Below are 27346 nucleotides of genomic sequence, written 5' to 3'. Positions count from 1 at the left end.
AGTAAAACATTGGAGTAGACTACTTTTTCCACCACTGCGTGTGCGTGTGTCTGAGCGTGCGCTGGCAAGCAGATATCTATATAGGCATCCATGTAGAATATCAATATCATCTCCTACATTGTGGTTCGCTATTCTCCCGATTTAAATACCAAGTATTGTAATAATGACACTAAAACCAGTCTATTGTCTTACCTGTGTGTGTTCCCAGGCTGTGATCTGGTTCATCCAAAGGGTTTATAATGATAAAGTCCTCACAGAGATCAGATCAGATGGACTGACTGGCTGACAGGTCAGCTTAAAGTGACCAACACACTACACTAACAGTACACACACACTATACAACACTACACACACACTTCACTACAGAAAGAGGAACTTAACTGGGGATTTTTTTCTAATACTGTGAAACTTCCTGGTAGGTTACTTTAGTCTAGTTTATTTGCATAATCAGCAAACACGGAGCATACAAAGGCATGAAGGGCAGCCTGGTTATCCTTTATGAAATATGATGACTCTTATTGGTGTTTTACACTCGTTGTGTGCACGTCAAACAGCGAGAGAAAAAAAATGACGCAGTCATAATTTACAGCAGCTTGCAAAGCTAAACTAATCACAATCATCTCATTTTGGGGGATTTAGGGCAAAAGGTACTGTTTAATGTTCATTCTACACTTGTTTTCAGTTACATTTGTCCAAATGACACACTGTGTCGTTTTAATTGTTTTAGCCAACTCAGTTCCTACAACAATAACTTCTTAAACAGTCTTTGTTCTAATAGTGGAGCGTGAGCGTCTACTTATCAATGTTGAAACATGCCATTAGTGACCCCTGCTGGATGGACTGTGGAGCTACACAAAGGGACCACAAGTTGGTCTACTCAAGGTATAGAAAAGAAGGTTCAGTCATCTACGTCACTTTAGCTATATAACTCAATTCCAGCTAGCCGAAAGATTCGTCGCACCAGGGAGCCAGACTGCAGCCGTGAGTTCGGTGGAATGCATTGGAGTTAATGAGAGCCCGGTGGATCAGCTCATGAACAAATATATATTTCTGAATGACTCAGACCTTTGTAAAGTAATTGCTTCTGGGAAATAAAAGAGGACATATCACACATTGTTTTCTGCTGTGTTGCTTTTCGATGTGTCCACTGTATAAGTTTATTATCTAAAGAGCACAAAGTAAGTGATCCTGCCGAGACAGAAACCAGTGTTGCCATGTCTGCTTATTATACGCGACTTTGGGCTTACCTTTCTGTGAAGTTGCTTGTAAATATTGGTAGTTGTGACTTGTGGGTTGCGGTTTCTTGGGCTTAGTTGCTTATTTGGGCTTGCTTAACAATTTTAAATTGAAATTATTTTAACCAGTGGTTCTCAAATATTTTTTTATGTCATGGACCCCCACATTTTTGTCCTCTAACCCCCTTCTGAAAATGTTTTGTGCCAGGCCAGTCCTGTTCTGTTCGTACTGGATTTGTGTTGTTTCTTCTATATCTTCCAAATATTCCACATTTTATTTCAAGATTTTTTTAGATAAATGGCAGAACTACAAGCTCACAGCGTGTTGCATCGCGATGCGTTGTGAGCTTGTGGATTGGTTATTTTCAATGTATACAGTATAGGTATAAAGTCTATTCTCCAACCCCGCACGCCTAAACGCACCCCACCTACTCTGTGAAATACACTTTTTGGGCAGAAAATAAAATATGTCAGCGAGACGGACATTATTTGTATTTACTCCACAGTGCCCTCTACATTTTGGTTAATGGTAAGTTCAAATCCCCCAGATCTGTAGAGGGCACTGTGGAGTAAATACAAATAATGTCCGTCTCGCTGACATATTTTATTTTCTGCCCAAAAAGTGTATTTTACAGAGTAGGTGGGGTGCGTTTAGGCGTGCGGGGTTGGAGAATAGACTTTCAACAACACAAAACAGCCTTTGCTTCGGTGAGTAGCGAAATGGTTTAGTTTATTTTCACTACACTTGAACGCTGGCAGGGCAGTGGAATTCCTTGTACATGCGCAGAGCGAGGGGTCTTCCAGAGCGTTAGAGGGAACTCACTAACGCTCTGAACCAGAGCTAATATAGCCCCATATAGTACCTCTCCCTCCGCTATGTAGCTCCGAGATGAGGTCCTATATCGTTCTCTGCCGTTCGGCTGAAAAATGTCCGCACATTTGCCACTTTACATGTTTCTTACCCCTTTCTGCACATCGTATCCAAAAAGTAAAGGTATTCTGAAATGATCACAGATGTTTGAAATTTTAACTCACCATAAAATCTAACAAACGAGTTGAAAAAAGTGTTTAAATCGCTTCTCTCCTGAGCCGGTTCAATAATATTATGCATTAGAAGATGCAATTCAACATTTGACCAGTAGGGCAATCAGTAATGTTATCTCTATGGGCGCAACTCTTGCGCAATGTCTTTAAAAACATGTAACCGGCGGAGGAGAGAGGCGAATAAAGTGCTTTTTTCAACTCGTTTGTTAGATTTTATGGTGAGTTAAAATTTCAAACATCTGTGATCATTTCAGAATACCTTTACTTTTTGGATACGATGTGCAGAAAGGGGTAAGAAACATGTAAAGTGGCAAATGTGCGGACATTTTTCAGCCTAACGGCAGAGAACGATATGGAACCTCATCTCGGAGCTATACAGCGGAGGGTGAGGTTCCGATTGGAGCTATGGCCTATAGTGCCCTAGTTGCTTCTTTTGGGCTTGTTTTCCTAGACCTGGTTGCTTATGTCTCTCACAAAATCTGGCAACAGCCAGAAACGATACATGCTGCTGTTTAGATGCCTCAATAACATTATACAGTGTGCACATCGAAAAATAATTGATTGGAAAACAACCTGTGATAAATGTCTTATTTTATATTCCTGAACCGATTATCTGACAATAGTGTTTGTTCACAAGCTGGTCCAGCCACAGCCGCCTGACATAAACTTTAATGTGTTTCACCAAACTTCCAGTTCTGACTCCCATGCGCGTCAATGGCGTCTGCCCGCCCGTCCCCTAGGCTTATTGTACCTTCTTTTCTATATACCGTGTTCCACTTCCGTATGGTGACGATGGTGACGCATTTCCGAGTCAAACGGGCCAGGGAGGCGGCTCTGGGCGGGACATAGCGCGGGGAGGAATGTGATTTGACCGTCAAAAAGTAGGCGGGCCAAAACACACGGAAGCTAACAAGGCGAAGGCGGGTCAGTTGAAACCAAACAAACTAGTGTTGTGTTGTTTAACAAACAAACAAACAACAAACATGGCTGAACAACAGGAGCTTGATGTGGATATGGATGTAGAGGACTTCTCTCCACCGCCTTCACCGACGTTAGCGGCGAGCCTCGACCCCGAGTCAGACTCTGAGGACCAAGCGTTCGGCGTCAGGCCGTACATGTTCGAGCCCCGGCGCCTCCTCCATGCACACAACCACGGAGACGGAGGAGAAGCTTCAGGCGGCGGCGCAGCAGGAGGAGGCGCAGTGTCTCAATGGTAAGTTAACGTTCAGTGGTGGAAAAAGTACTGAAGTGTTTTTACTTAGTTTAAACACAGAGGTCTTCAACAGGGGGTCCGGGACCCCAAGGGGGTCCTCAGAGTTACTACAGGGGGTCCGCCAAATTTTTGTGTGATATGATTTTTTTTTTACCTTAACCACTTGAACCCTAACATCTCTTTTCTAAGGATAACTTTACCAAAAAATAGCAGATCTACAGCGCGAGGCGTTGTGAGCTTGTAGATCGGCTATTTTTTTGGCAAAGAGGTGTTTGGTGTGGAGGGAAAAAAGAGCAGACCAAGTAAACAAAAAAAGTATGATCTGAAACACAATTTTATACAATATAGTAGGGGGTCCCTGCTTCATCTCTCTCTCAGCTAGGGGGTCCTTGGCCTGAAAACGTTGAAGACCCCTGGGTTAAAGTATCAAGACTGTTATGTAGAAGTACTCTGTTACGAGTAAAAGTCCAGAATTCAACGTTTACTTGAGTAAAAGTACAAAAGTATTCGTATCAAAATGTACTTAAAGTAGTAAAACTACTAAAATGTTTGAAAATAGCAGATCTACAAGCTCACAACGAGCTTGTAGAGCTGCTATTTTCAAATAGCCTAGTTATAAAATAGGGCTGAAGTGGTTAATAATGTATATCTGCAATGTAACTAGTAACTTAAGTTTTAAAATAATTGTAGTGGAGTAGAAATACAATATTTGCCTCTGAGATGTAGTGGAGTAGAAGTAAAAGTACTGAAAATGGGAAATATTCCAGTAAAGTAAAAAATACCTCAGAATTGTACTTAAAGGTAGGGTAAGTGATTTGCTTTTGTTACAATAAGTGTTAAATAGCTCTATATTCTGATAGTACTCATTGCTATAGAGTGTTCATTCAGTAAAAGAAGTCTCTATGTCTCTCCAGCTCTTTATAAAACAGAAAATGCATTTTCAGTGCTCTCTCCTGATTGGCTTAAATGTCGTCACCTACCTGAAATGCACTATATTCTGTTTACTAAAGAGCTGGAGAGATCCCTGTGACCGAACACACACTATAGTCTGTAGCAATGATTACTATCACAATATAGTACTTTAACCTTTTTAACACAAACATGGAAAATACCCCAAAATATCACTTACCCTACCTTTAAGTACAGTACTTGAGTACTTGAGTACTTGTACTTACTTACTTTACACCACCGGTAACGTTCCATTATAATCAATTATTTATTTAGCTATTATATCAGTAGTGCATTATTGTTTGTTATTTGTCTAGCCCCTTTACGAACCTCTCACTCCGCTATACAGCTCAGAGATGAGGTTCCACTGCGAGCTCTACCGGAAATCGGTGGAACGACCGCAAAGGGTCCGTGGATTACCCTTTTCGCCACATCGTATCCAAAAATGAATGGTAGTTTATAAATTGTACAGATGTTTGAGGATGTTCGGGAACCCTAACTTTTTGGTCTGGCACGAAACAACCGCTTAAATCGCTTATTTAGTCAGCCTGTGGCTATGTTTCCCATTCAACCCGGAAAACTCCCCTACGGTCAGATGCCAGTACTGCTCCCGGTTCGGCTACAATGGGAAACATGGCCACAGGCTGATTAAATAAGCGATTGTTTTGTGCCGGACCAAACAGTGGCCGTTCCACCGATTCTGGTAGAGGAACCTCACCTCAGAGCTGTATAGCGGAGTGAGAGGTTCTTAATGGGGCTGTTATTTTGTTTAGACCTGTTGCATTTCTATTAATAAGTGTCCTATTGTCTCTATTATGTGTACAGTCAGCTTGTGGAGCTGGTGGATCCTACTTCTGGTCTCTATTCGACAGTAGAGGACTTCTCTCCACCGCCTTCACCGAAAGCGGCGAGCCTCCAGTTATATTACTCCTCAGGCTCAGACTCGTCGTCGTCGGAGGAGGTGGAGGAGGAGGAGGAAGACTCAGAGTCAGAAGAAGAACATGAATACCAAGCATACGGCATCAGGCCGTACATGTTCGAGCCCCTGGCCCTCCATGCACAGAACCACGGAGGTGGAGGTGAAGCAGCAGCAGGGCTACCATACCAACCTCGCCCACGACAGAGCCACGATGTGTCTCAATGGTAACGTTCCATTATAATTGAGCTATTATTATATAAGTATTGCATTGAGTAGAACAGTTCATCTAAATCAGTGGTTCTCAAAGTGGGTTTCCAGGGACCCTCAGGGTTCCTTGGGGAGGTTCCAAATGTACCCTTACACAGGTCTGTAAACTCTGGGAGCGTACTAAATGGAACCATTTGTACGCTCTCAGAGTTATGGTGGAACCACTGATGTAAAGGATTAGCTGCATTCATTCATTCAGTGGTTTAGCTATCTTGGCTAACGCATTAGGCTCTAGCACAGTGGTTCTCAACCCTTGAGGGGGTTCCCCAGCAAAAGGTGTTAATACATTTGCACCCCTTTGTCCATATTGTATACATTGGCTGTTCAAAAATAGCAGATCTACAAGCTCACAGCACGTCACTGTGATTTGCTATTTTTGAACAATTTAGAAAAATCTTGAGAAGTGTCAGAAGATTTTTTTTATGATTTTGCTTTTTTTATAACACAAATAGTCTCTTCTGGGGGTTCCTGGGACAAAACATTTTCAGATGGGGGTCCGCAGCCAAATGTATATCAATTTAGGGGTCCTTGGTATGTAAAAAGTTGGAAACCACTGTTCTAGCGGGCTGAACGCACGGCTGGCACTAATCATGTACATCAGGGGTCTTCAACGTTTTCAGGCCAAGGACCCCCTAGCTGAGAGAGAGATGAAGCAGGGACCCCCTACTCTATATTGTATAAAATTGTGTTTCAGATTATTTTTTTTTTTTACTTAGTCTGCTCTTTTTTCCCTCTACACCTATAGCCTCTTTGCCAAAAATAGCCGATCTACAAGCTCTCAACGCCTCGCAGCGCGAGGCGTTGAGAGCTTGTAGATCTGCTATTTTCGGCTGATGTTCCCCTCAGAAAAGGAATTCTAGGGTTCAAGTGGTTAATGTAAAAAAAAACAAAATCATGTCACACAAAGATTTGGAGGACCCCCTGTAGTAGCTCTGAGGACCCCCTGTTGAAGACCCCTGATGTACATACATGTTAGGTCAAGGTAGAACTTCACTTGTCCACATTGGTTGTGCATGTGACATGCATGTTAATACTTACTTTCTGCCCTGATTGTTAGGCTCTGGTTGTGAAGTTATTTGCAGTATTCATTCACACTAATCAGTGCCAGCCCTCACATTATGCTCATGTCTGCTTATCATTCAGGTGTAGCTGTGGCTGCTGCCATAACATGGATGAACCAGTCGCAAGGGTGTGCTGTAGGGACATTGTCAAGGTCAGTAGTATTACAGCAGAATGACTGTCGGTCTGTCAACAGCATAAATATACATTATGGTGGTACAATCCACTGTTTAGACTTAAGGTCATTACACACCGCCGATTATGCGAATATACGCAAAATTCGGACTCGGTCCGAATAAATAAAATATGCTTTTTCGCTGCGCGAAACTGATGTGGAAGCTTGCATTGACCATGTAAGGTTTTAAAAAAAAACATATTATTCGCATGAAAAAATCGCCCCCGGTGTGTAAGGACCTTTAGGCTTGTTTCCCTAACAACCCAAGTTACCCTGCATACAACCTACCTACACCACTATTTCCCCTCTTACAGTATATCCATCCATTTAGCATGTTTCAATGCATACAGGTGAAAGGGCCTTTCTGTGTGGAGTTTGCATGTTCTCCCTGTGTCCCCTAGGGCCATGGTTCTCAAAGTGGGGTCCAGGGACCCCCAGGGGTACTTGAGGGGGTTCCAGGGGGTCCCCAGCTAAATGATGTACAGGAACCAAATGGACCTTTATGGGTCTGTAACTCTGAGAGTGTACAAATGGAACCAAACGGACCCTTACGGGTCCGTTTGGTTCCATTTGTACACTCTCAGAGTTAAATTAACATTGATTTCACAATATGGATTGGGGTCCCAGAGATATAAATGCCATTAAATGGGGGTCCGTAGCCTCTAATGCATGTCAAACTGGGGGGTCCTTGAAATTAAAACGGTTGAGAATCACTGCTAGAGCTGTAAAAAAACGTCTCTTATGGGGGTCCCTGGCATATCTTTTCAAATGGGGGTCCGCGGGCTAATAAGTCTCAATTTGGGGGTCCTTGACATGAGAACCACTGCCCTAGGGTAGGTACACTCACAAAAACATGCAGTAGACCTGGTCTCTATACTGCCTCCCCCTGTTCAGTCGCGCTACGTCCTACCGGGGAAACTCCCCCCTGTTAGGTGATAAGAAGGCTTGTTAGCTCTCATGCATTAAAGGAGGCGTGAGCTCGCCTCTGAGCCTCTCCCTAGGCTGGCAGAGGGAGTGTGGCACCCAGGATTACTTAGTCAATTGGCACTGGGTGAAAAAAATGGGGTTGCAAAATCGTGGGATAATTAATATATATATATGTTTTGAATGTATATTACAGGTAAAGATGGGCAATAATACTTTTGCACGGGCAAAACAATCAACCCAGAACAATGTAAAAATGAGACATGTGTGCTGAACATTCAGCATTGTTGCAGGTTATTTATTTTGCTCTCTTGTGCAGGTTATGGAAAAATGTGCAGACTCACCAGAACCAGAAGCTTCGTGCATCACCCTACACCCTGGCTTCTATGCAGTGTGCCTGAGCCCATGGCTTCAGCAGCATGAGCACGACAACATGGTGCAGCAGTACGGCCCCTTTGATCCGAGTTTCACAGATGAGGAGTGAGTATGAATAATGATTATGTTCCTGTAGCCCAGGCTTCCCCAATTTATGTCTCGGGTACCAAGCCGAGGGCCAGGGGCATTGTGCCCGCGCGCGAAGATTCTTAAATCCTGTGTTGAGGGTCACACAAGGAAAAAATGCACTCTGGAAACAAAATAAGTCTGCTTGAAAAGTAATACAGATTAACAGCAGCCAGTTGTACATACTGAAAATCAAAATAAGTCCAGAATCAACAATTGACTTACAGATGTGTGTGTTAGTCTGCTTGAACAGTAATACAGATTTTCTTTTAAAAAAAAAGTTGTCGCAGGCCGCACAGTTGCCTCTCGCGGGCCGCAAATGGCCCGCAGGCCGCCTATTGGGGAACCCTGCTGTAGCCGTTGTTGTCCATTTCCTCTTGGTATCAAATCGATGCTTGTCAAACCATTTCACCTTTTATGATGTCATCAAAATACAAAGTTCTGTCCGAATTCAAGATCTTCATTATTGTCTTACATTGCTCTTATTCACTTTGATTGATTGAATATTTTATTAGGCAAACATGTAAAACAGCACAGTTACATTTAAAATACTTTGTCTAAAACAGGGGTCTTCAACGTTTTTCAGGCCAAGGACCCCCTAGCTGAAGCAGGGACCCCCCACTATATTGTATAAAATCGTGTTGCAGATTCAACTTTTTCTATTACATGGTCTAACGTTTTTTCCTCTACAGTACTATACCTCTTTGCCAAAAATAGCAGATCTACAAGCTCACAACGCCTCGCAGCGCGAGGCGTTGTGAGCTTGTAGATCTGCTATTTTTGGCTAAAGTTCTCCTCAGAAAAGGGATGCTAGGGTTCAAGTGGTTAATGCAAAAAAAGAAAAAATCATTGATTGATTGATTGAATATTTTATTAGGCAAAAAAATGTAAAACATCACATTTACATTTAACATACTTTGTCTAACAGGTTCGTTCATAAAAGTCCTTGCGGACTTGTTTCCAATGAGGGCCTTGGTATTCAATTCATAGACAATAGGGTTTCATATCACACAAAGATTTGGCGGACCCCCTGTAGTAACTCTGAGGACCCCCCTGTTGAAGACCCCTGGTCTAAAAGGTCCGTTCAAAAAAGTCCTTGCGGTCTTGTTTCCAATGAGGTCCTTGGTATTCAATATATGTATATATATTAATTATTAGTGGCACTACAGTTCAAATATCAACACAAAAAATACAGAAAAAGATAACACTATGTACAAACAAAAAGCAGGGAAAAAAATAATAATAAAGCTATATGTACAAAGAAAGGGCGGGGGGTCGTTTGGCTAACGAATACATAGGTAACTGGCGGCCCGGGGGCCACATGCGCCCCCCACCTGCACTTAATGCGGCCCGCAGGCTAATATTGGATATATTCAGCTGTTACAATACCAAACATGCAAACATGACCCGCTTGAATTACTCCAGTCTATATTAGTATCTTAATGACTAGAATACAAATTCTATTGTCTTTTTTATGTCCAACGTATATGTATTCAAGTTCAAAAAGTTAACTTAAGTATAACTAAATGCATTTGAAATTCAATTAAAATGTAACTTTTCAGGATTCCAAAATAGCAAAAAAAAAATCAGGATTCCAATTCAAAAGTAGCAAAAATAGCAGATCTACAAGCTCAAAACGCGTCGCGATGCGACGCGTTTTGAGCTTGTAGATCGGCTGTTTTTGCTACTTTTGTGTGAGATAGAATGGCGAAGTATGGCATTCATTTATGAAAAAAGTTAAAATACGGAGATAAGAGGTGTCTGCCCAACAGTACATGCAATGTGGCCCTCTGGAGTGAGTGTGGAAATACAGTGGCCCTCTCCATCATCAAAGTTGCATCACCCCTGGTCTAACGGGAAAATAGTACTACCTCCTTTTTTTGGCCTCCTGAAAGGTGAATTTTCAGGGCTGTTTTAAACGAGCCCAGCGAACTGCACTTTTTGAGGGATCACTATGTATGTGCATGTTGCATGAGTATTTTTATTTAATTTTCGCATTCATATCGTTGATTCTGTTTAGACGTTACCGGCACACAGCGTACCGGTCCTTCGCGAGATGGTGTTGGTTTTACCTGGGGAGAAACGTCCGCGTCGTCATCCCGTCGTGTGCGGTCAACAAAATAAAAGCTTCCTTCCCATCTGGAACCACAGGCGTCTGGCTGCCTCCACTGCAAATGGAATGATTTCTTTTTCACAAATAAATAACAACAATGAACAGAAAACTTGCTTTATTTTACAGTTAAGATATTGAATTCAAGTGCAACAGATTACTCCATGTTCCTGGTTGGGTTTTGTCATCTACAGTTTTAGTTCCATAAAACACACCATGAAAAAAAAAGGGGTTTAGGGGTTGACACTAACGGTTGACCGACTGCCTGTGGCAAGTTAATAAAACTTTCGGGCAAGTGGAGTTTGCTTCCTGGTTGCCCGACAGGCAAGTGCATTCTGTCTTCATACGATATTATAATATAGGCTATTTATGAAGAACAATGCTACCTTTTTACAACTAGCAGTTGCACTCTTTCTGTTTTGTCAAAGTTGACTATCGATTGGATTTCACATGAATTTGTTCTATAAGCGCACATTTCACCTATCGTTTTAGAATGGAAAATATCCCTTTCGGGCAAGTGGGCATGACCATTGGGAAATTAGAACATGACCTGTACTTGCCCAACGGGCAAGTGCCTCTGAGACCTTAGTATTGTGACAATACGATATTGTCACAATATCGATAGCGGTATTTGGTGAAAGATAAGTTATATTGCCCAGCCCCATTTGAAATAACATTTTATTTTACTGTCATACCACCTACATGGGATTAAATGACACATTTTCAGCAATCATATCAACACCCTAAAATAAAAACAATTGTTAAATAAGCAATAGTTACAGACATTGCTGTTTGTATGCATCATGGACTACAATATAACAAAACATAGGGTACATATCCCCCACCAGTTACACAAGGGAAGTGTAAGTGACAATTGTTGGACCTTACTGTTGTGTACCTCTAGCTTCAAACACAAAGTCTGATACTAAGACATGCAGATGATTGCAGAGATGTGCTGAAATGCCTGTACTTGTAGCAGGTACCACACAATGCACAACCAAAGTGTGTTTACAGGTCAGCTGTACCCAAGCAAAAACCTTGTAGATCTGTTATTTTTTGGCGAAGGGATTTGGTGTAGGTTGAAAAAGAATGCACCAAGTACAGTGTAACTTATAAGTATACAGGGTCTAAGTGGTTAAACTGAAGTGATATTGATGAATTCCAAATATTATCAAAGTATCTTGCGGCACCCCTGGACTTGAGTCACGGCACCCTAGGGTGCCACGGCGCCCACATTGAGAAACCCTGATCTAGACCGTACTGATAATGTGTAGCTTAGTGAGATGAGAAAAATGATGGCCCAGTGGTAAAACGGGTGATGAGAGGGTGGCACTGGGGGCCAGCGTCCCAAACACAGGTTTTCAGGGACTTCCACCTGGTCTCTCTCAGCTGCTGGTATGGGGCAGGACTGAAGGCCACCTCCAGAACCAGAAGTTTCCAAAAACTGTATAGGTTATTATAACCATTACATTAGGCAAACCTTAGATGGAACTCATTATTTGAAAAATCTTTTGTCATCCCCTCAGAGAGGAGCAGCAATACTGCGAAGCCTGGATAACGTTAAAAAAAAAAAAAAACTAGTTAGTCACCCCCACATGACAACTCGGTTATGGCAATAACAGACAATTATTTCCATGATCACGCCAATGGTTAGTACTTAGAATACATTGCAAATACCTTTACTTATATGTTCTTGAAGCATGTTTTGACATAATCCATTGCATGAGATAACACAAATTAAGCCTTTAAAAAAGATACAATTAAACTAAAGTAGAAAACCTGTTTTTATACACATTTTGAGACTAAACTCATAACAAAGTTAAACCTAAATAAAAACTGTTATGAAATACAGAGGGTGGCACAGTTTGGCCCAAGCCAATCTGGGAACCCATCGTCAAATAAAAGGGAAAAACAGCACCATCTGCTGTTTTTTGCCTTTCGGTAGCACAGCTCTGAATCTGTTCTTGAGAGAAGCCAATCAGTTATTTTCCGGCAATGGAAGTGGTATATATATATTCTGAAGAGAATAAACACTTGAAACCCTGTTTAACCAGGTTAAAGTTAACAAAACCCTTCAAATATAGTAGCTACAAATGCTGTACAAATAATAAAAGTCTGGATTTGTCTTTTGGTTCTACATTGCCATCAAATTCAATCAAATCCTTCAATATGGAATTTCTTTATATATGATGATATATGATGTCTTAATGGGTTAAAAGCAAACAAATATATAATAATCATAAATAAAAGAAACAGCCCACACCTGGCGAGCTTGTAGATCTGCTATTTTCGCTGCTCAACACCATTGTATGTTGAAGTATATAATATGACTAATTCATCACAAGCTGAAGCTTTATTTAATGCTGCACTATGTAACTTTTCTTTAATGAATAAAATGTAATTGTGTCCAATCTGTGTGGTAGAGTATGTTAATACAATATAAGGCAACAACAAAACTATAATTCTACACGTTCAAAGAGGAGTAGGATGAAGTATAAAACATATTTAATCCTACCCCTTCGTTCCGCTTACTTCAGCGTCATCTCATATTCTTTTCATATACCAACATGGTATACCATTAAATAAGCCAAATCTTTCAAATTAAACAATTAAATAAAGTAATTCATATATATAAACGTATACAAGTATTTACATATTCTATTCAAAATATATTATCATCAATCATACTGTGTGTGTGTGTGTGTGTGTGTGTGTGTGTGTGTGTGTGTGTGTGTGTGTGTGTGTGTGTGTGTGTGTGTGTGTGTGTGTGTGTGTGTGTGTGTGTGTGTGTGTGTGTGTGTGCGTGCGTGCGTGCGTATAATTTCTTAGTAAACCTATAGATTGTTAATGTAACTCTTCCTCCCTATACCTCATAATAATGCATTCTTTATATTGTTTTTTGAACAGGATCACATTTGAACATTGCTTGAGCTCCACATTCATACTGTTCCATAGCTTAACTCCACATAATAGTGATACAGAACGATTTCAATGTAGTCCAAGCACCTCCAGTTTTTACATTTAACTCTCCCCTTAAGTTATAGCCCCCCTCTCTAGAGAACATCACCTGGATATTTCCAGGGAGTTGATTATTCCTTGCTTATACAGTAAGGGCAGTTTTATATTCTATAATATCAATATCCTTGAATTTTAAGAGATTTGTATTTAGAAATAGTAGAGCATGCAGAGTGATTTAATCCAAAACGTGCTTTGCTCAGAACTGCAATGCTTCTTGATAGCTTATATCTATATATTTAATATGAGATTTCCAGTTCATTCTATCATTGATTATCACCCCAAGAAATTTGTTTTCAAAAACTCTTTCAATAGCAACCCCATCTACATGTATATTTACTTGATTATCTATTTTAATTACTAAATATCATGAATTTTGTTTTAGACAGATTTAATGACAATTTATTTATATCAAACCACCTTTTTAACTTGCACAATTCAGAAGTGACCAGGTCCAGAGTGCTGTTGCTAAGAGTGCTCTTGCTGCCTACTGTATATGCATCCATGCGCTCTGTACACCCTTCGCGGGCCGACATTTGCTTTTCGCTTGATATCTTTTGATGGAGAGACAATAAAATCATGATCCATATGTGGCCCTCGGCCTGACACAGGCTAATTAAAGTGCCCCGTGCTGTGTCAAGACCTTAAATTGATAAAACCGACTACCCACCTTTTTTCTATAGAGGTGTTGGACCTCTGATCTCAAACTTAAGGCCAAAATATCAAAACAGGCGCCACACGTTCGTGGAACAATAAAAGCATTGGCAAAAATACTGAAGCAAGGCAGTGTGGAAGGTTTAAAGGTAAATACCAAATTTTAATAATAAAAAGTCCTTTACAGTGGTTTCTAAAAATACTAGACAAATACAAGTATAAAACTAATTCTAAAATATAACCAAATAAACAATAAAAACAAGCAGCGAAGATAAAAATGGGTAGAGCACGGCAGGTAGGAGCCTTCACACAACTCCACAACCCCTGTGGAGGACAGAAAGACTGGGGCAGATCACTGGTATAATGGCTATTTAAGCTTGTTGTTGTGGCATAGCCACACACTACGTAGCCACACTCACGGAGAAAACAGCCCAGGTGCTCATCCAGGCTCTTGTCATCTCCCGCCTGGACTACTGCAACTCCCTCCTTGCTGGTGCTCCGGCATCAGCCATCAGACCTCTGGAGCTTGTTCAGAAAGCTGCGGCTCGTCTGGTGTTCAACCGCCCCAAGTTCTCCCACACAACTATCCTTCTCCGTTCTCTGCACTGGCTCCCCGTAGCAGCTCGCATTCAGTTTAAAACCCTGGTGCTAGCCTATAGAGCAGTGAAAGGAACAGCTCCTTCTTACCTCCGAGTTTTGGTCAATGCCCACACCCCTGCCCGACCACTCCGGTCTGCCACCTCGGGGCGACTGACTCCCTCGCCACTCAACGGTCCTTCTGGTCGATCGACACGGTCACGACTTTTTTCTGTTCTGACCCCACAGTGGTGGAATGAACTTCCCACTGAAGTCAGGACAGCAGAGTCACTGCCCATCTTTCGCCGCAGGCTGAAAACCCACCTCTTCAGGAAACACTATCCTTCCTCTTTGCCTGGCCTACTTGTTGTTAACTAGTTGTACGAACTCTTGTTTTATTTTTGTATTGTTTTATTGGATCTTGTTTAGTCGATACACTTATTTGTTTTAGCTCGTGCTCATTTGATTTTGCCATTTTTGTCTCATCTGTTTAAGAAAGTAGGTAGCTGATATATTGCACTTTTACCTTAGCGCTAGGTATAGACAAATCCACAGACGCGCTGCCTGTAGGCGGCCATTGCTGAGGTGTCGCGTCCGCGGAGCGTTGACACCGCAGCAATGGCTGCCTACAGGCAGCGTGTCTGTGGATTCGTGTATACTCTTGGTTGCTTGTTTTAGCAGGAAATGTACTTAAAACTTCTGGTGATTAGTAGTTTTCGTTCCCTACCTATGTTGAATACACTTATTGTAAGTCGCTTTGGATAAAAGCGTCTGCTAAATGACTGTAATGTAATGTAATGTAGGCCAGGTGCTGTTCAGCCAGGGACTTACCGACAAGGCAGAGTCATAGACCCTGCCGCTGCGGTTGTTGCGTGTACAACACTGATGTCTCCGGTCTTGGTCTGCTCACACTGCTTGCTACTCTCCGTCGGCGTGTGGCTCTCTGCTGCTGCCCGTCTTCTGCCTGCTTCCCACTCGGCTGTACTCTTGTCTCCTCTCCGTCCACTCCCTCTGCTTGTTCTCCTGCTGTCTGTGCTCCACTTTCCCTTTCAAACATTTCCCTCGGTTTGCCCATGTACCCTCCCATGCGCTCTGACTGGCTCTGCGCACTGCCAACGTGAGCCCACTGCCCTGGCTGGTCGAACGTCTCTCCTGCGTCACTGGCTACTGTGCCCAGCTGTAGGCATTTCACTCATTACTAGTGTCAGTGTCCGCCAACATGAGTGGTAGGATCAGTGGCAGGGACAGAATAATTAATACACATAACGCAAATAAATCAAATATAAACAACTCGAATAAGTCAACATGCAACAAAAGTAATAAACAAAATCACAGCAAGAGTAAATACAATCAAAACTCATAGAAAATCAAACTCACTGCAAAATCATAATAATATCTTTCCTGCCGACTGACACATACATAGTATGTATGTGTCAGTCGGCAGGAGACACAGATACTTCACAGATTAGAAAACTTTGAATTATAACAATTGGTTGAGAATTGATCGAATATTTCTTAGTTAAACTGCCGGTGTCCTTACAACCAAACATTTATTTTGCGCTTATGACAGATCCTGACCACGTCTTAGCGGTATGCGGTTAGTCTTTTTAAGTCAAGGTGCAAAATAGCAGATACTGCATAGCGCCCTTAATTAGCATATGAATACTCCCCCATGCGTTAAATATCCTGGAGAGTCTTAAGCCTTTAAGTGTTTGCGTTCAGTGTGACTTGCAAAATGCCAATTGCATATAAGATGGTGGCGTTATGACTTAATTACCGCATAAGACGTGTAAATAAGACATGCTTAACCCATTTAGACCTGGACCCTCAATCCGGTCATTTTAGTTGTTACTATATATCGTCAATGTCAGGCAGAAACCTTGCATCTCCAAGTTTTTGTTTTTTTGTGAATTAAAGCCTTACTTCATCATACAAGGGTGTTGCACAAGAGTAGTGAATAGCAGATCTACAAGCGTGCAACGCCTCGCAATTGTGCGCTTGTAGATCGGCTATTTTCACTATTTTAAATGTTTTGTTTTAAAAATAATAATTAAAAAAGGAACGGTTTTGGACATACAAGGTTTTCACCCGACAACAACGATATATAGCAACATGATAAAAAACCTACGTTTTCCCTAAAACTTGGGTTAGGATTTAGAAGGCGTTTTTAGAATTGGCCCACTGAGTCCTGATTCCTGGACTGGTAGACTGAGACTGGGCTTTATCTCAGGCTTTGGGGACTTTAAAGCAACTTCTGTTGTAAACATGTGCTTCAGGGAGGTTCTTGAGTTCCAGTCTTGTTCTTTGGCAAACATGTAAACTCCTCCAAACAGATCAGGAAACATCTCCAACAGGTCAATACCTGCTACATCTTCAGCACTGTGAACACAAAGCAGTGATCACTGAAGGTGAGCAGTGACACAACGAACTCATCAACACTAGCAATTCAAGTATATGTACAGAAAACATTGGGGAGGGGGGGGGGCATTTCTGGTGTGTAAAGCTTAGAAGACTTGTGCAGGTCCAGTTGCAAACTGGCAGTTTTGAAGGAGGGTAGGGAGTGCCCTTCAACCAAACAACAATGAACCAGACCAGTCCACACACACACACACACACACACACACACACACACACACACACACACACACACACACACACACACACACACACACACACACACACACACACACACACACACACACACACACACACACACACACACACACACACACACACAACTTACAGTATGGTGTAACTGTTCTTTGTGTTGTTTTTATATGTAATTCTACTTACTAGTGCTCATGGAGATTGTGTATGAAGCGCAGCAGTCCAAATGAGTTGTCAGGGTAGGACTTCTTCTTATCAGCCATCTTCTGGACCAACTCCTGTGGGAACTGCATGGAAGCACATACAACTTAAGTCTTAAGATGTAATTCACTTGTGAACATACAGTAATGATGAATGTGAGCATGCCATTGGGCTCTTTATTTTTGATTATTATTTTTGATAGTTTGTTTAGACAGATGCTAGGTTTTTGGTTGACCTGTGGTCCTAGTTTCTTGAGGCATTACAAGAGCGACTGCTAAATGCCTACTTTGAAAGTGGTATGTACACCGTTTCTTAAAGGCATTAAATAGGGTCTTAGAGAAATACAGGACAGAAGGAATACAATTGAGAAAAGAACACATTTAAGCTCAAAATGCTATTGTTCTATTGTTCCTCACACTAAGTAATAAAGTCACCTTGTGTTTCCATGTGTTGAACTGTCCCTGCTCAGCATACTGGTCTAACCTCCTGATGAGGGCCTCGTCAGCATTTAGACAGTTCTCAACTTCTTTTAGATTTCCAATCCTTCTCAAGTACTCTGCTCTCCTGGGAATAATGATGACAATAATAATAATAATAATAATAATAATACAAATAATAATAAAAAAAACTAGGAAAAGTGCTCTTCGAAGCACAGGTCTCGGCCAGGTCAGGTAGGTTATTGTGGGCCAGCAATGTTGATGGAATATGAAAAATCACACCCTGTGTGAAGGAAGCGGTGCCTTTGGGGCGGGCCTTAACTCATTTCAGTTCGTCCCTATTGGTGGTCTGAGTCCACTTACCAAATTTGTACTTGGTAGCATGCTGCAAACTGGAATGATGGCTGTTTAAAGCCCAGCCAATGGGCAGACAGAGGGGGCGGGGCTTAAGTAATGACAGTTAGTCCCTATTGCTGGCTTTAGTCCATGTACAAAATTTGTACTCCATAGCATGCTGCGAACTTGAGTTATGGCTGTTTGAAGGCCAGCCAATGGGAAGAAAGAGGGGGCGGGGCTTCAGCAATTCTTGCTGGTCCCTATTGGTGGTCTAAGTCCACATACCAAATGTGGACTTGGTGGCATGCTGCAAACTGGAGTTATAGCTGTTTAAAATCCCGTGCTCATCCCGTGCTCATACGGGCGCTGGGGTGCTCATCCCGTGCTCATACGGGCGCTGGGGGTCCCTGGACCCCTCTTTGATAACTTCATCAATTCATGCTCGTGCCTATTGGTGGTCTAAGTCCACATACCAAATTTGGACTTGGTGGCATGCTGCAAACTGAAGTTATAGCTGTTTGCTTCTTTGCCGTGCTCATCCCGTGCTCACACAAACGGACGGACACGCAGACAGAGTCAAACGTAGAGCGGTTGGCACCGCTAAAAATCAGACAGATCCGTATTTGTCACATGACTATAGAGATATTGTGCACCGATTTGCGTGATTTTTGGACAAAATCTGTAGGAGTAATATAAAAAAATGTGTTTAGCAAAAATCGGCCTCCTGGTGGAGCTATACAATGTGAAACATTGGCCTATTGGTTCTGCTCTGGCATCCAAGGAGTGTGTGTGCACAGTTTCGCTTCGATCGGGCCAACGGTGCCGGAGATTAGCTGTTTACAGACGCACACACGGACGCACGCACGGTCTGGCGGAGACAATAATAATAATGATAATAATAATAATTCTGAAAGCATGAGGCTGAAATATAATTATGTAGCTTCCCAGTGCATAAAAAAAACATAATAAAAAATAAATGAATAACGCAATGTAAAATGTTCTTACCTCTCGTTTGACCAAAAGAAGGGATGAACCAAGCATTTCTCAGCTTTAGGTCTTTTGTTTCGGTCTTTATTGATCATCCTCTCAATGAGATCCTTGGCAACCACATCTTGAACATGGTGCAGATTGTACTTTCCATCCAGAATGTTGCCTTCACATCTAGCTGATGAACCAAATGGGTGGTGTCCATCAGACAGGATGTAATATATCAACATCCCAGCCACCTTAAGAATGAGAATGAGTAAGAACATTTCTATGCTTTTGTTGTTAATTAAATTGTTCTCACACAGATTAAAAAAGAACAACCTGGATATCAGAGCCTCTTTTATATCGGATATGACCGACTGCATCCAAAATCTCCCTTGCCCTCCAGCATTTTGTTCCTGCAGCGCTCGTGCACAGGCTTGTTTGTCCTTCAGGTAATAGTCGGCTTATTCCAAAATCTGCCAATCTTGCCTTGCCTCGAATATCTGCAAGGCAAAGTGAGTAGATCAATATAACTGAAGGGTTTTATATTATGCAAAAATAAATTCAGCATAAGTTGCTTAGATTACTGATATTATTTGCTTGTTTTTAAATTTGTATTGATATGCTTACCAATCAAGACATTCTGGGGCTTGATATCCCGGTGGACAATTGTAGGTTTATGACCATGAAGAATACTTAAACCCTTGAGAACCTGATTTGCAAGCTGTTTTCTGTTCAGTTCAGAAAGACTGTGTTTAGTGATGTATTCTTCTAGAGTGTATTCACATAACTGTAGAACAAGGTAAACAAAGTTCTTATCCTCTATAAAGTCAACATATCGTACAATCGAAGGATCATCAAGTTCTGGAAGACCTAAGAAGTTTTTCTCCTTCTTCAGCACATGATAGTTGGATTGAGTCATTCTCTTCACTGCAACTTCAGTGCCATCCTCTCTTAACCCCAAGAAGACCTCGTTTCCATCACTTCCCTTTGCGATGCGGAATTCATAATTTTCCACAAACACAAGACTCCCAACTTTGGTAATGTTACAGTCATCAGCGTTTGCGAGCTTCTCTAACTGTGACCTCCATCTTATACTGACTGGGCTCCACTCTCGTAGTTTTGGTGAAGTAACGTTGGTAACTTCGGAGTGATCAGCATTTGCAAGGTCCTCTAATTGTGGACTGCATTCTTGTGTTTTTGGTGAAGTAACTTTTGTAACTTCAGAGTCATCAGCATTTGCAAGGTCCTCTAACTGTGGACCCCATTCTTGTGGTTTTGGTGAAGTAACTTTTGTAACTTCGGAGTCATCAGCATTTGCAAGGTCCTCTAACTCTGGACCCCATTCTTGTGTTTTTGGTGAAGTAACTTTTGTAACTTCAGAGTCATCAGCATTTGCAAGGTCCTCTAACTGTGGACTACATTCTTGTGGTTTTGGTGAAGTAGCGTTGGTAACTTCAGAGTCATCAGCATTTGCAAGGTCCTCTATCTGTGGACTACATTCTTGTGGTTTTGGTGAAGTAACGTTGGTAACTTCGGAGTCATCAGCATTTGCAAGGTCCTCTAATTGTGGACTGCATTCTTGTGTTTTTGGTGAAGTAACTTTTGTAACTTCAGAGTCATCAGCATTTGCAAGGTCCTCTAACTGTGGACTACATTCTTGTGGTTTTGGTGAAGTAACGTTGGTAACTTCGGAGTGATCAGCATTTGCAAGGTCCTTTAACTGTAGGCTCCATTCTTGTGGTTTTGGTGAAGTGAAAGTTACTTCAAGTAAGTTCAAGTTTATTACTACTTTTGTAACTTCAGAGTCATCAGCATTTGCAAGGTCTAACTGTGGACTACATTCTCGTGGTTTTGGTGATGTAACTTCGGTAACATCACAGTCATCAGCATTTGGAAGCTTCTCTGGCCTCCATCTTATGCTGGCTGGGCTCCATTCGGATGTAACTTTGGTAACTTCATGGTCATCAGTGTTTACAAGCCGCTCTAGCAACCATCTTTGACCGATCTGGAGAAATTGCTCTTGCTCTTCTGACTCCTCCTGACTCATGTTCATCTCATTGGATTCTGCTGGCTCTGTAATGATTTTAATGGAAACTTCACATTGTGAGGAAGCCTTCCTCATACATACCACACACACACACACACGCACACACACGCACATGCACACGCACACGCACACGCACACGCACACGCACACGCACACACACACACACACACACACACACACATACACACACACACACACACACACACTTACCTCGTACATAAGGATCAGTGGCCCTCATTTATCAAAGTGGTGTAGACCAAATAATGGACGTACGGCGAGATCACCAATTTACCAATCTATCGTGACTTTGACTTCAGCGTACGGCCCGCTCAGATCTCACGTCTAGTCTGAGGGCGTGTAGATTTTGGCTACACCCGTTTGTTACATTGTAGAGCTGCGGAGCAGCTTTGTCTGACCATCTGACAGGCATCTGGACACATGTATCCACTCCAAAATGTATAACTAACACACTAACTAACACTTGCTATGACTTTTACAGTGACAGCTGGCTGTTATGGCAAAAAGTCTGCTTTTTAAGCAATATGAACACATTTGGTCAGTTTGAGCTTTAATTTATATGTTGTCAATATGGCTGCAGTCATAAATAATGTATGGTATTACATTTTCCCTCAGATTTATTGATTTATAGATCTATAGTTGTGGGGATGATTGCAGAGAAAAATCGGAGAAAAAGCCCACAATGTATCTTATGTATCATTTTAATAAACTAAATACAATATAAACAGACACATGCACACTCCAAGACTTGCCAAAAACATCAACTTTAGGGCTATACAAATTAACATAGTGGTATGCATTCAAGTAACATAACAAAAGATAGACTACTTAGTGACAAATAGAGTAAAGGCGGAGTTGAGGTTGCCTACAAAAGGTTCATTTTGACCTCTATGGTGCCAAGCCAATGATACTATGGTACAATGCTATTCACTGTCACTGTTGTCATGTGTTGCACTGATCTTGCTGCATCATGTCTCTAGTCCCTGGCAACGGCATCCTAAGTAGCATGGAATTGCCTTCTTTGCACGGGAACAGTTTTTCTGGCAGCCTTTGATACAGCTGCATGATATTGCCTTGTTCATTGACACAGGCCAGGCTGGCTCGGTAGATGCAAGGGGGACTGCATTGCTAGCACTGAGAGACCATCCATACTCTGTGAAAGAAGGAATATCCGGCTTGGCGATATGTGCACATTTATCTATTATGGTTGCTAGAACAGCTCTTCTCAGGTGCAGGTCAAAGGCATTCTCTGTCGGGGGAGGAGCTTTAAGAGGGTTGATCTATTATTGAGGAACTTGTACACTCTAAGCTTACTCAGGTCAAAATCCTCCTGGTGGCCCGCTTTGGATGTATATACAGCAATTGTGAGGTCTCGTGCCTTATTGATGGACGTCATCTGAGAGGGAATCATAAGAGTTTTCACCAAACTCCTCAAGTGCAGAGATCCAGACGCATGATGGCCTTGAACCATGCCTTCTTCCCAGTGAAGAAGGGATAGCTGGTGGTACAGTATCTCTGCCACTTAAACTATGGATAAAGGGCAGGGCACGACACTGTGGGAGCCCCAGTGCTGATACCATTTGATGGATAGGAAGGTATGAATTTTGCTCTGTTCTCACCCACAGCTCTGGAAGGCATCTGAGATGGGTTGCTGCATAGTAAAGGCACATGATGATGATGTCTGTGTCATTGGCATGGATGACAACTCTGTCAACTTTGTCATTCTGGACACTGTACAGGGTGTGGAGTATTATTCTTGTATCAGCCTCCTGTTGTGTGGAATCTAGTGCAGGGACATCTTCAATAGACCCCTCCTTGATCACCACACTCCTTGTCTCTTCTTTAAACCCCCCACCCAGGTAAAGATGTGTTGGACCAAGGGCCGACTTAAGTTTCTCATTTTCACACCATTCGTCACAGAGGAAACTCAATAGGTTTGCCTTGTTAGCTGACACAGCAAAAAACTCCTGAGGATCTGGAGCTGTGTAATGCATACTGACTTCATATTCTTTGGTAGGTTTTGGTCAAGCATATCTGTGTTCTTGCTCAGCTGTCTTAAGACTAGGTCCACTGTACCGGTCAAAACAGAAGTGAATGATCTCTGTGCCAGCAGGCACATCATTCAACAGCAGACGTTGGTATCGTTCAGCGATTGTTCCAAATGCTTCACCTTTCAGGAACGACCAATGGCGCATGGCATACATGGCATCAATAACTACTGCTGTTTTTATGTCTTCTGTAGGCAGGTCAGGGATGCATGCAACTTTGGTCTCCTCTTTCAGGACCTTAACAAGGCTTGCCTTGGTACCTGTTCTCATCCTGCCATCTTCCTGGAAGAGGGAAGGGGGGAAGTCACTGCACTCGTGGTTGCCTATAAAGTCAACAAGGTTGAGTTCTCCACCACTGGCTATGATTTGGGTCATGCGCAGGAGGGCAGTAATTTCATTGCTCTTGCCAGGTGCTGAGGTTTCCCCTTAGATTTTTTAGATTTTGTGTTTTGAGTGTAGAAAGTGTTAAGCTTCATTATGCTTGTCTTCTTCTGTTCACTGGACAGTGACTCACACAGTGTCTTCAGACCCAGTTCTTTCACACTCATCAAGTCGTCCTTGACTGTGGAATCAGCACACTGTCCTGTAGATATGTTGATCATGGATGATGTGCTCACTGTAAATGGGTTAGTCTCCACTGCTGCCTTGACTACCATCTCTGCATCCCGGATTACACGACTCTGACCAGACTCATGGTGTGGGTCTACCATATTGACAACATATAAATTAAAGCTCAAACTGACCAAATGTGTTCATATTACTTAAAAAGCAGACTTTTTGCCATAACAGCCAGCTGTCACTGTAAAAGTCATAGTAAAACTCATTTTCGCGTGGCGTCCATCTTGGAAATATGCAAATTAAAGGTCCAGACACACCCAATCATAAAGATAAGTATTCCATTGAGTTTCTCATGCTCTGAAACCATGAAATAGACACCAAGTTTTTATTTCTAGCCCATCTGGTTCAAAAGTTATTGCCAAAGCTATTTTCTGATAATATTGAGGCGGCCATATTGGATTTCCAGCAGCAAGGTGACCTTGTTGTCCATATAGGTTGTGATCCTACTGGGTCATAGATATTATTTCTGGTGGCCAACCTTTTATGGCAGGGCAAATGCAGCATACCCCCCTTTGCCCCCTGGGTATACGTTTTTACTCTACTGGATGTCGGCCATCTTGAATTTCGGAGTCAAAACGAGGTCTTACAATAAAAATTGTGTCAGATTTGGAATCCTCATGGTTGACTTGTATGGAAAAGTGCCTTCATACATGATTCTAGGTCATCCAGATCAAAAGTTAATTTTTAGAGATGGCGCCGGGCGCCATTTTGAATTTGGCTGTCTAGCAAAAAATGCCGGGATTTTTGGGAGGGACCTGGAGGCTAAATCTTTTTTAAAGGGTCCATAGAGGTCAAATCAATCGTCAAACCATCCTTGCCAGAGGATGGTCACGGAACCTCCATTTTTGACTCCACTAGTTTGTGTGTAGTCAGACGCGGACATGACAGGCAGCGAGGCAGGCGGGGGAAACTCTTTCTTATTGCCGTTCCATGCGTTGTTTGGTCCTATTCTGGTTCTTCATGTTGTGAAATCGGGGCGTTTCGAGAATATTTAAGGGTGTGTTATTTAAATGACATTTATCAAAGGACAGACCAAATGCCCGCTATGATTGGCTGTATAGGATTGCTTGATAAATGTCACTTACACTTTGGCGTAAGGTCAAATATAGGCAAAAAAAAAGCTGGTTTGTACACTCCATTGATAAATGAGGGCCACTGTGTCTGCATCATTGTACTGTAACAACAGTAGAGATGTGAGTCAGTGAATCGTCAGTGTGGAGTGTAATAATTTTCCATATTCACATTGTTATCATTATAGATACATAGATGATTTATCAAATGTGTATTTGTAAAATGTATCAATAAATCACTCCAACACTTACTAGTTTTCTTCTGCTTTTTCCAGAAGAAATTTCCCAGAACTGATGCCACCAAGATGATGATCACTGTAAGCACAATCCCTGCAATCACTCCTGCAGATGAATGAATGAATAGTTTATTTTGGTGCTTTAACAGTTTATGGTCTGTCCTTTAACATGACATGAATAGATACTGCAGTTTAGTTTACAGATACAGAGGTTTTAGTTAGTTAGTTGTGTTCGCTGCCTGTCAGTTGTGTTATTTACAACCTGATGTAGTAGTTGACATTATTACATTACATTACAGTCATTTAGCAGACGCTTTTATCCAAAGCGACTTCCATTAAGTGCATTCAACATAGGTAGGGAACGAAACTACTAATCACCAGAAGTCTTAAGTGTATTTCCTGCAAAAACAAGCAACCAAGAGTATACCTAGCGCCAAGGTAAAAGTGCTATATATCAGCTACCTACTTTCTTAAACAGATGAGACAAAATAGCAAAATATCAAATGAGCACAAGCTAATACAAAAAGTGTATCGACTAAACAAGATCCAATAAAACAGTACAACAATAAAACAAGAGTTCGTACAACTAGTTAACAACAAGTAAGCCAGACAAAGAGGAAGGGTAGTGTTTCCTGAAGAGGTGGGTTTTCAGCCTGCGGCGAAAGATGGTCAGTGACTCTGCTGTCCTGACTTCAGTGGGAAGTTCATTCCACCACTGTGGGGCCAGAACAGAAAAAAGTCGTGACCGTGTTGATCGACCAGAGGGACCCTTGAGTGACGAGGCAATCAGTCGCCCCGAGGTGGCAGACCGAAGTGGTCGGGCAGGGGTGTAGGCATCGACCATAGCCCGGAGGTAGGAAGGAGCTGTTCCTTTCACTGCCCTATAGGCTAGCACCAGGGTTTTAAACTGGATCCGAGCTGCTACGGGGAGGGGACATTATTGTGACATAGCTACGTAGTTTAGGACCACGGTCCATGTACATCGTTTTGATAAATGCTTTAATAGTTGACAATTGAGGGTATAATATTAAACATTATTTTAATGTAAGTAACCAATGTAATTAACCAATGCATAACCAATGTGATAAGGTACATAACTGCACTATAACTACCAGCACCTAGATGTGTGCACAAATAGCAGGTAGGAAATGGTTGCATGTACAGATTGTTACAGTAACAATACACTGATATATGTCCTCTGACAAGGGGGCGGTTATTTGTGCGGAGTCAAAGGGAAACTCAAGGGTTAATGGTTAAACTGAAGTAATATTCTACATACTTCCTGTTTTCAGACAGTGTTACTGTGTGTATTCAGCGTTGAGAAACTCAACATAGAGTGAAGTTACTGGAGGATTACATACAGTGGTGGAAATGTTAATTACCTGCTTTGACGCTGTATGTCTGTGCTTTGACGCTGTATGTCTGTGCTTTGACGCTGTATGTCTCAACAGTGTGGTTGATGTGTGGTAGGTGAACTCTACAGGTCACATGCTCTGTTAGAGCCACTGTCACAGTCCTCTGGACAACATAACAGTGATCTGAAGATTTCTCTGTCACTGAGGGTTCAGCATTTATGTTGTTTCCATCACTGTCCAGCCAAGACATCTGAGGTTCAGGAAACCAGCACCCAGAATCACATCTCCAAGATAAGAGATTACCTTTTGTTCCAGTTAAAGTAATCACTGGCTGAGAGACAGACCCTGCAAAAAAACAAAGAGATTATCAATCAAACTATTTGATTACAAGTCAGTCAGTCAGTCAGTCAGCCAGCTGGGCATACTGATGGTACCAGTATGCACATATATGGGCATACCGGTTCGGATCGGTGGTTCTGGACAACCAGTTCTCCATATATTATATTACATTTATAGATATTGTATCTGCACATTTTATGAACTGTTGCTAAAAGATATGCTATTGTACCTGTGTAGAACAAGACCCTAACCCAGCTCTTCTTTATATTACATCCAGTATAGTATCATTATTGTATATTTTTCATTGTATATTCTTAGTATTATTCTTTATTATTTTTCTTTTTTCTATATTTTTCAACATTTATTCTTCCCACGATTTTTGGCGAATAAAGCCCCCGCAATATATACATCAAAACGTGCTG

General features: G+C 41.9%; 3 protein-coding genes across 4 annotated transcripts in view; 1 reads left to right on the top strand and 2 right to left on the bottom strand.

Moving 5' to 3' along the window:
• The window catches only part of lyn (LYN proto-oncogene, Src family tyrosine kinase), a 33935-nt gene extending 33624 nt beyond the window's left edge, over positions 1-311 (bottom strand). For both annotated transcript variants that reach the window (XM_084058619.1, XM_084058620.1), the window contains exon 1: positions 193-311. The gene's annotated coding sequence lies outside the window, so the exon portion shown is untranslated. The remainder of the gene's footprint in view (positions 1-192) is intronic.
• Positions 312-3193: 2882 nt separating this feature from the next.
• LOC311045392 (uncharacterized protein) lies at positions 3194-10576 on the top strand. Its single transcript, XM_084057237.1, has 5 exons — positions 3194-3492; positions 5266-5583; positions 6770-6839; positions 8104-8264; positions 10306-10576. The coding sequence occupies exons 1-5, from the start codon at positions 3263-3265 to the stop codon at positions 10466-10468; spliced, it is 942 nt and encodes a 313-aa protein (XP_083913363.1). The 5' UTR covers positions 3194-3262; the 3' UTR covers positions 10469-10576.
• Positions 10577-15484: 4908 nt separating this feature from the next.
• Positions 15485-20903, bottom strand: LOC311045206 (serine/threonine-protein kinase/endoribonuclease IRE1-like; the record flags this gene model as incomplete). The annotated part of the gene is made up of 7 exons (XM_084057006.1): positions 19821-20903; positions 19530-19693; positions 19227-19447; positions 17883-18012; positions 17434-17534; positions 16823-17019; positions 15485-15807 (listed from the first exon to the last, which is right to left on the bottom strand). Exons 1-7 carry the CDS (start codon positions 20110-20112, stop codon positions 15485-15487), a joined length of 1428 nt encoding a protein of 475 aa, XP_083913132.1. The 5' UTR covers positions 20113-20903.
• Positions 20904-27346: the final 6443 nt, after the last annotated feature.

The sequence above is a fragment of the Gymnoscopelus microlampas genome (assembly GCF_963454915.1).
Source record: "Gymnoscopelus microlampas genome assembly, chromosome: 5".
NCBI lineage: Eukaryota > Metazoa > Chordata > Actinopteri > Myctophiformes > Myctophidae > Gymnoscopelus > Gymnoscopelus microlampas.
This window is presented reverse-complemented; position numbering and strand designations above follow the sequence as displayed.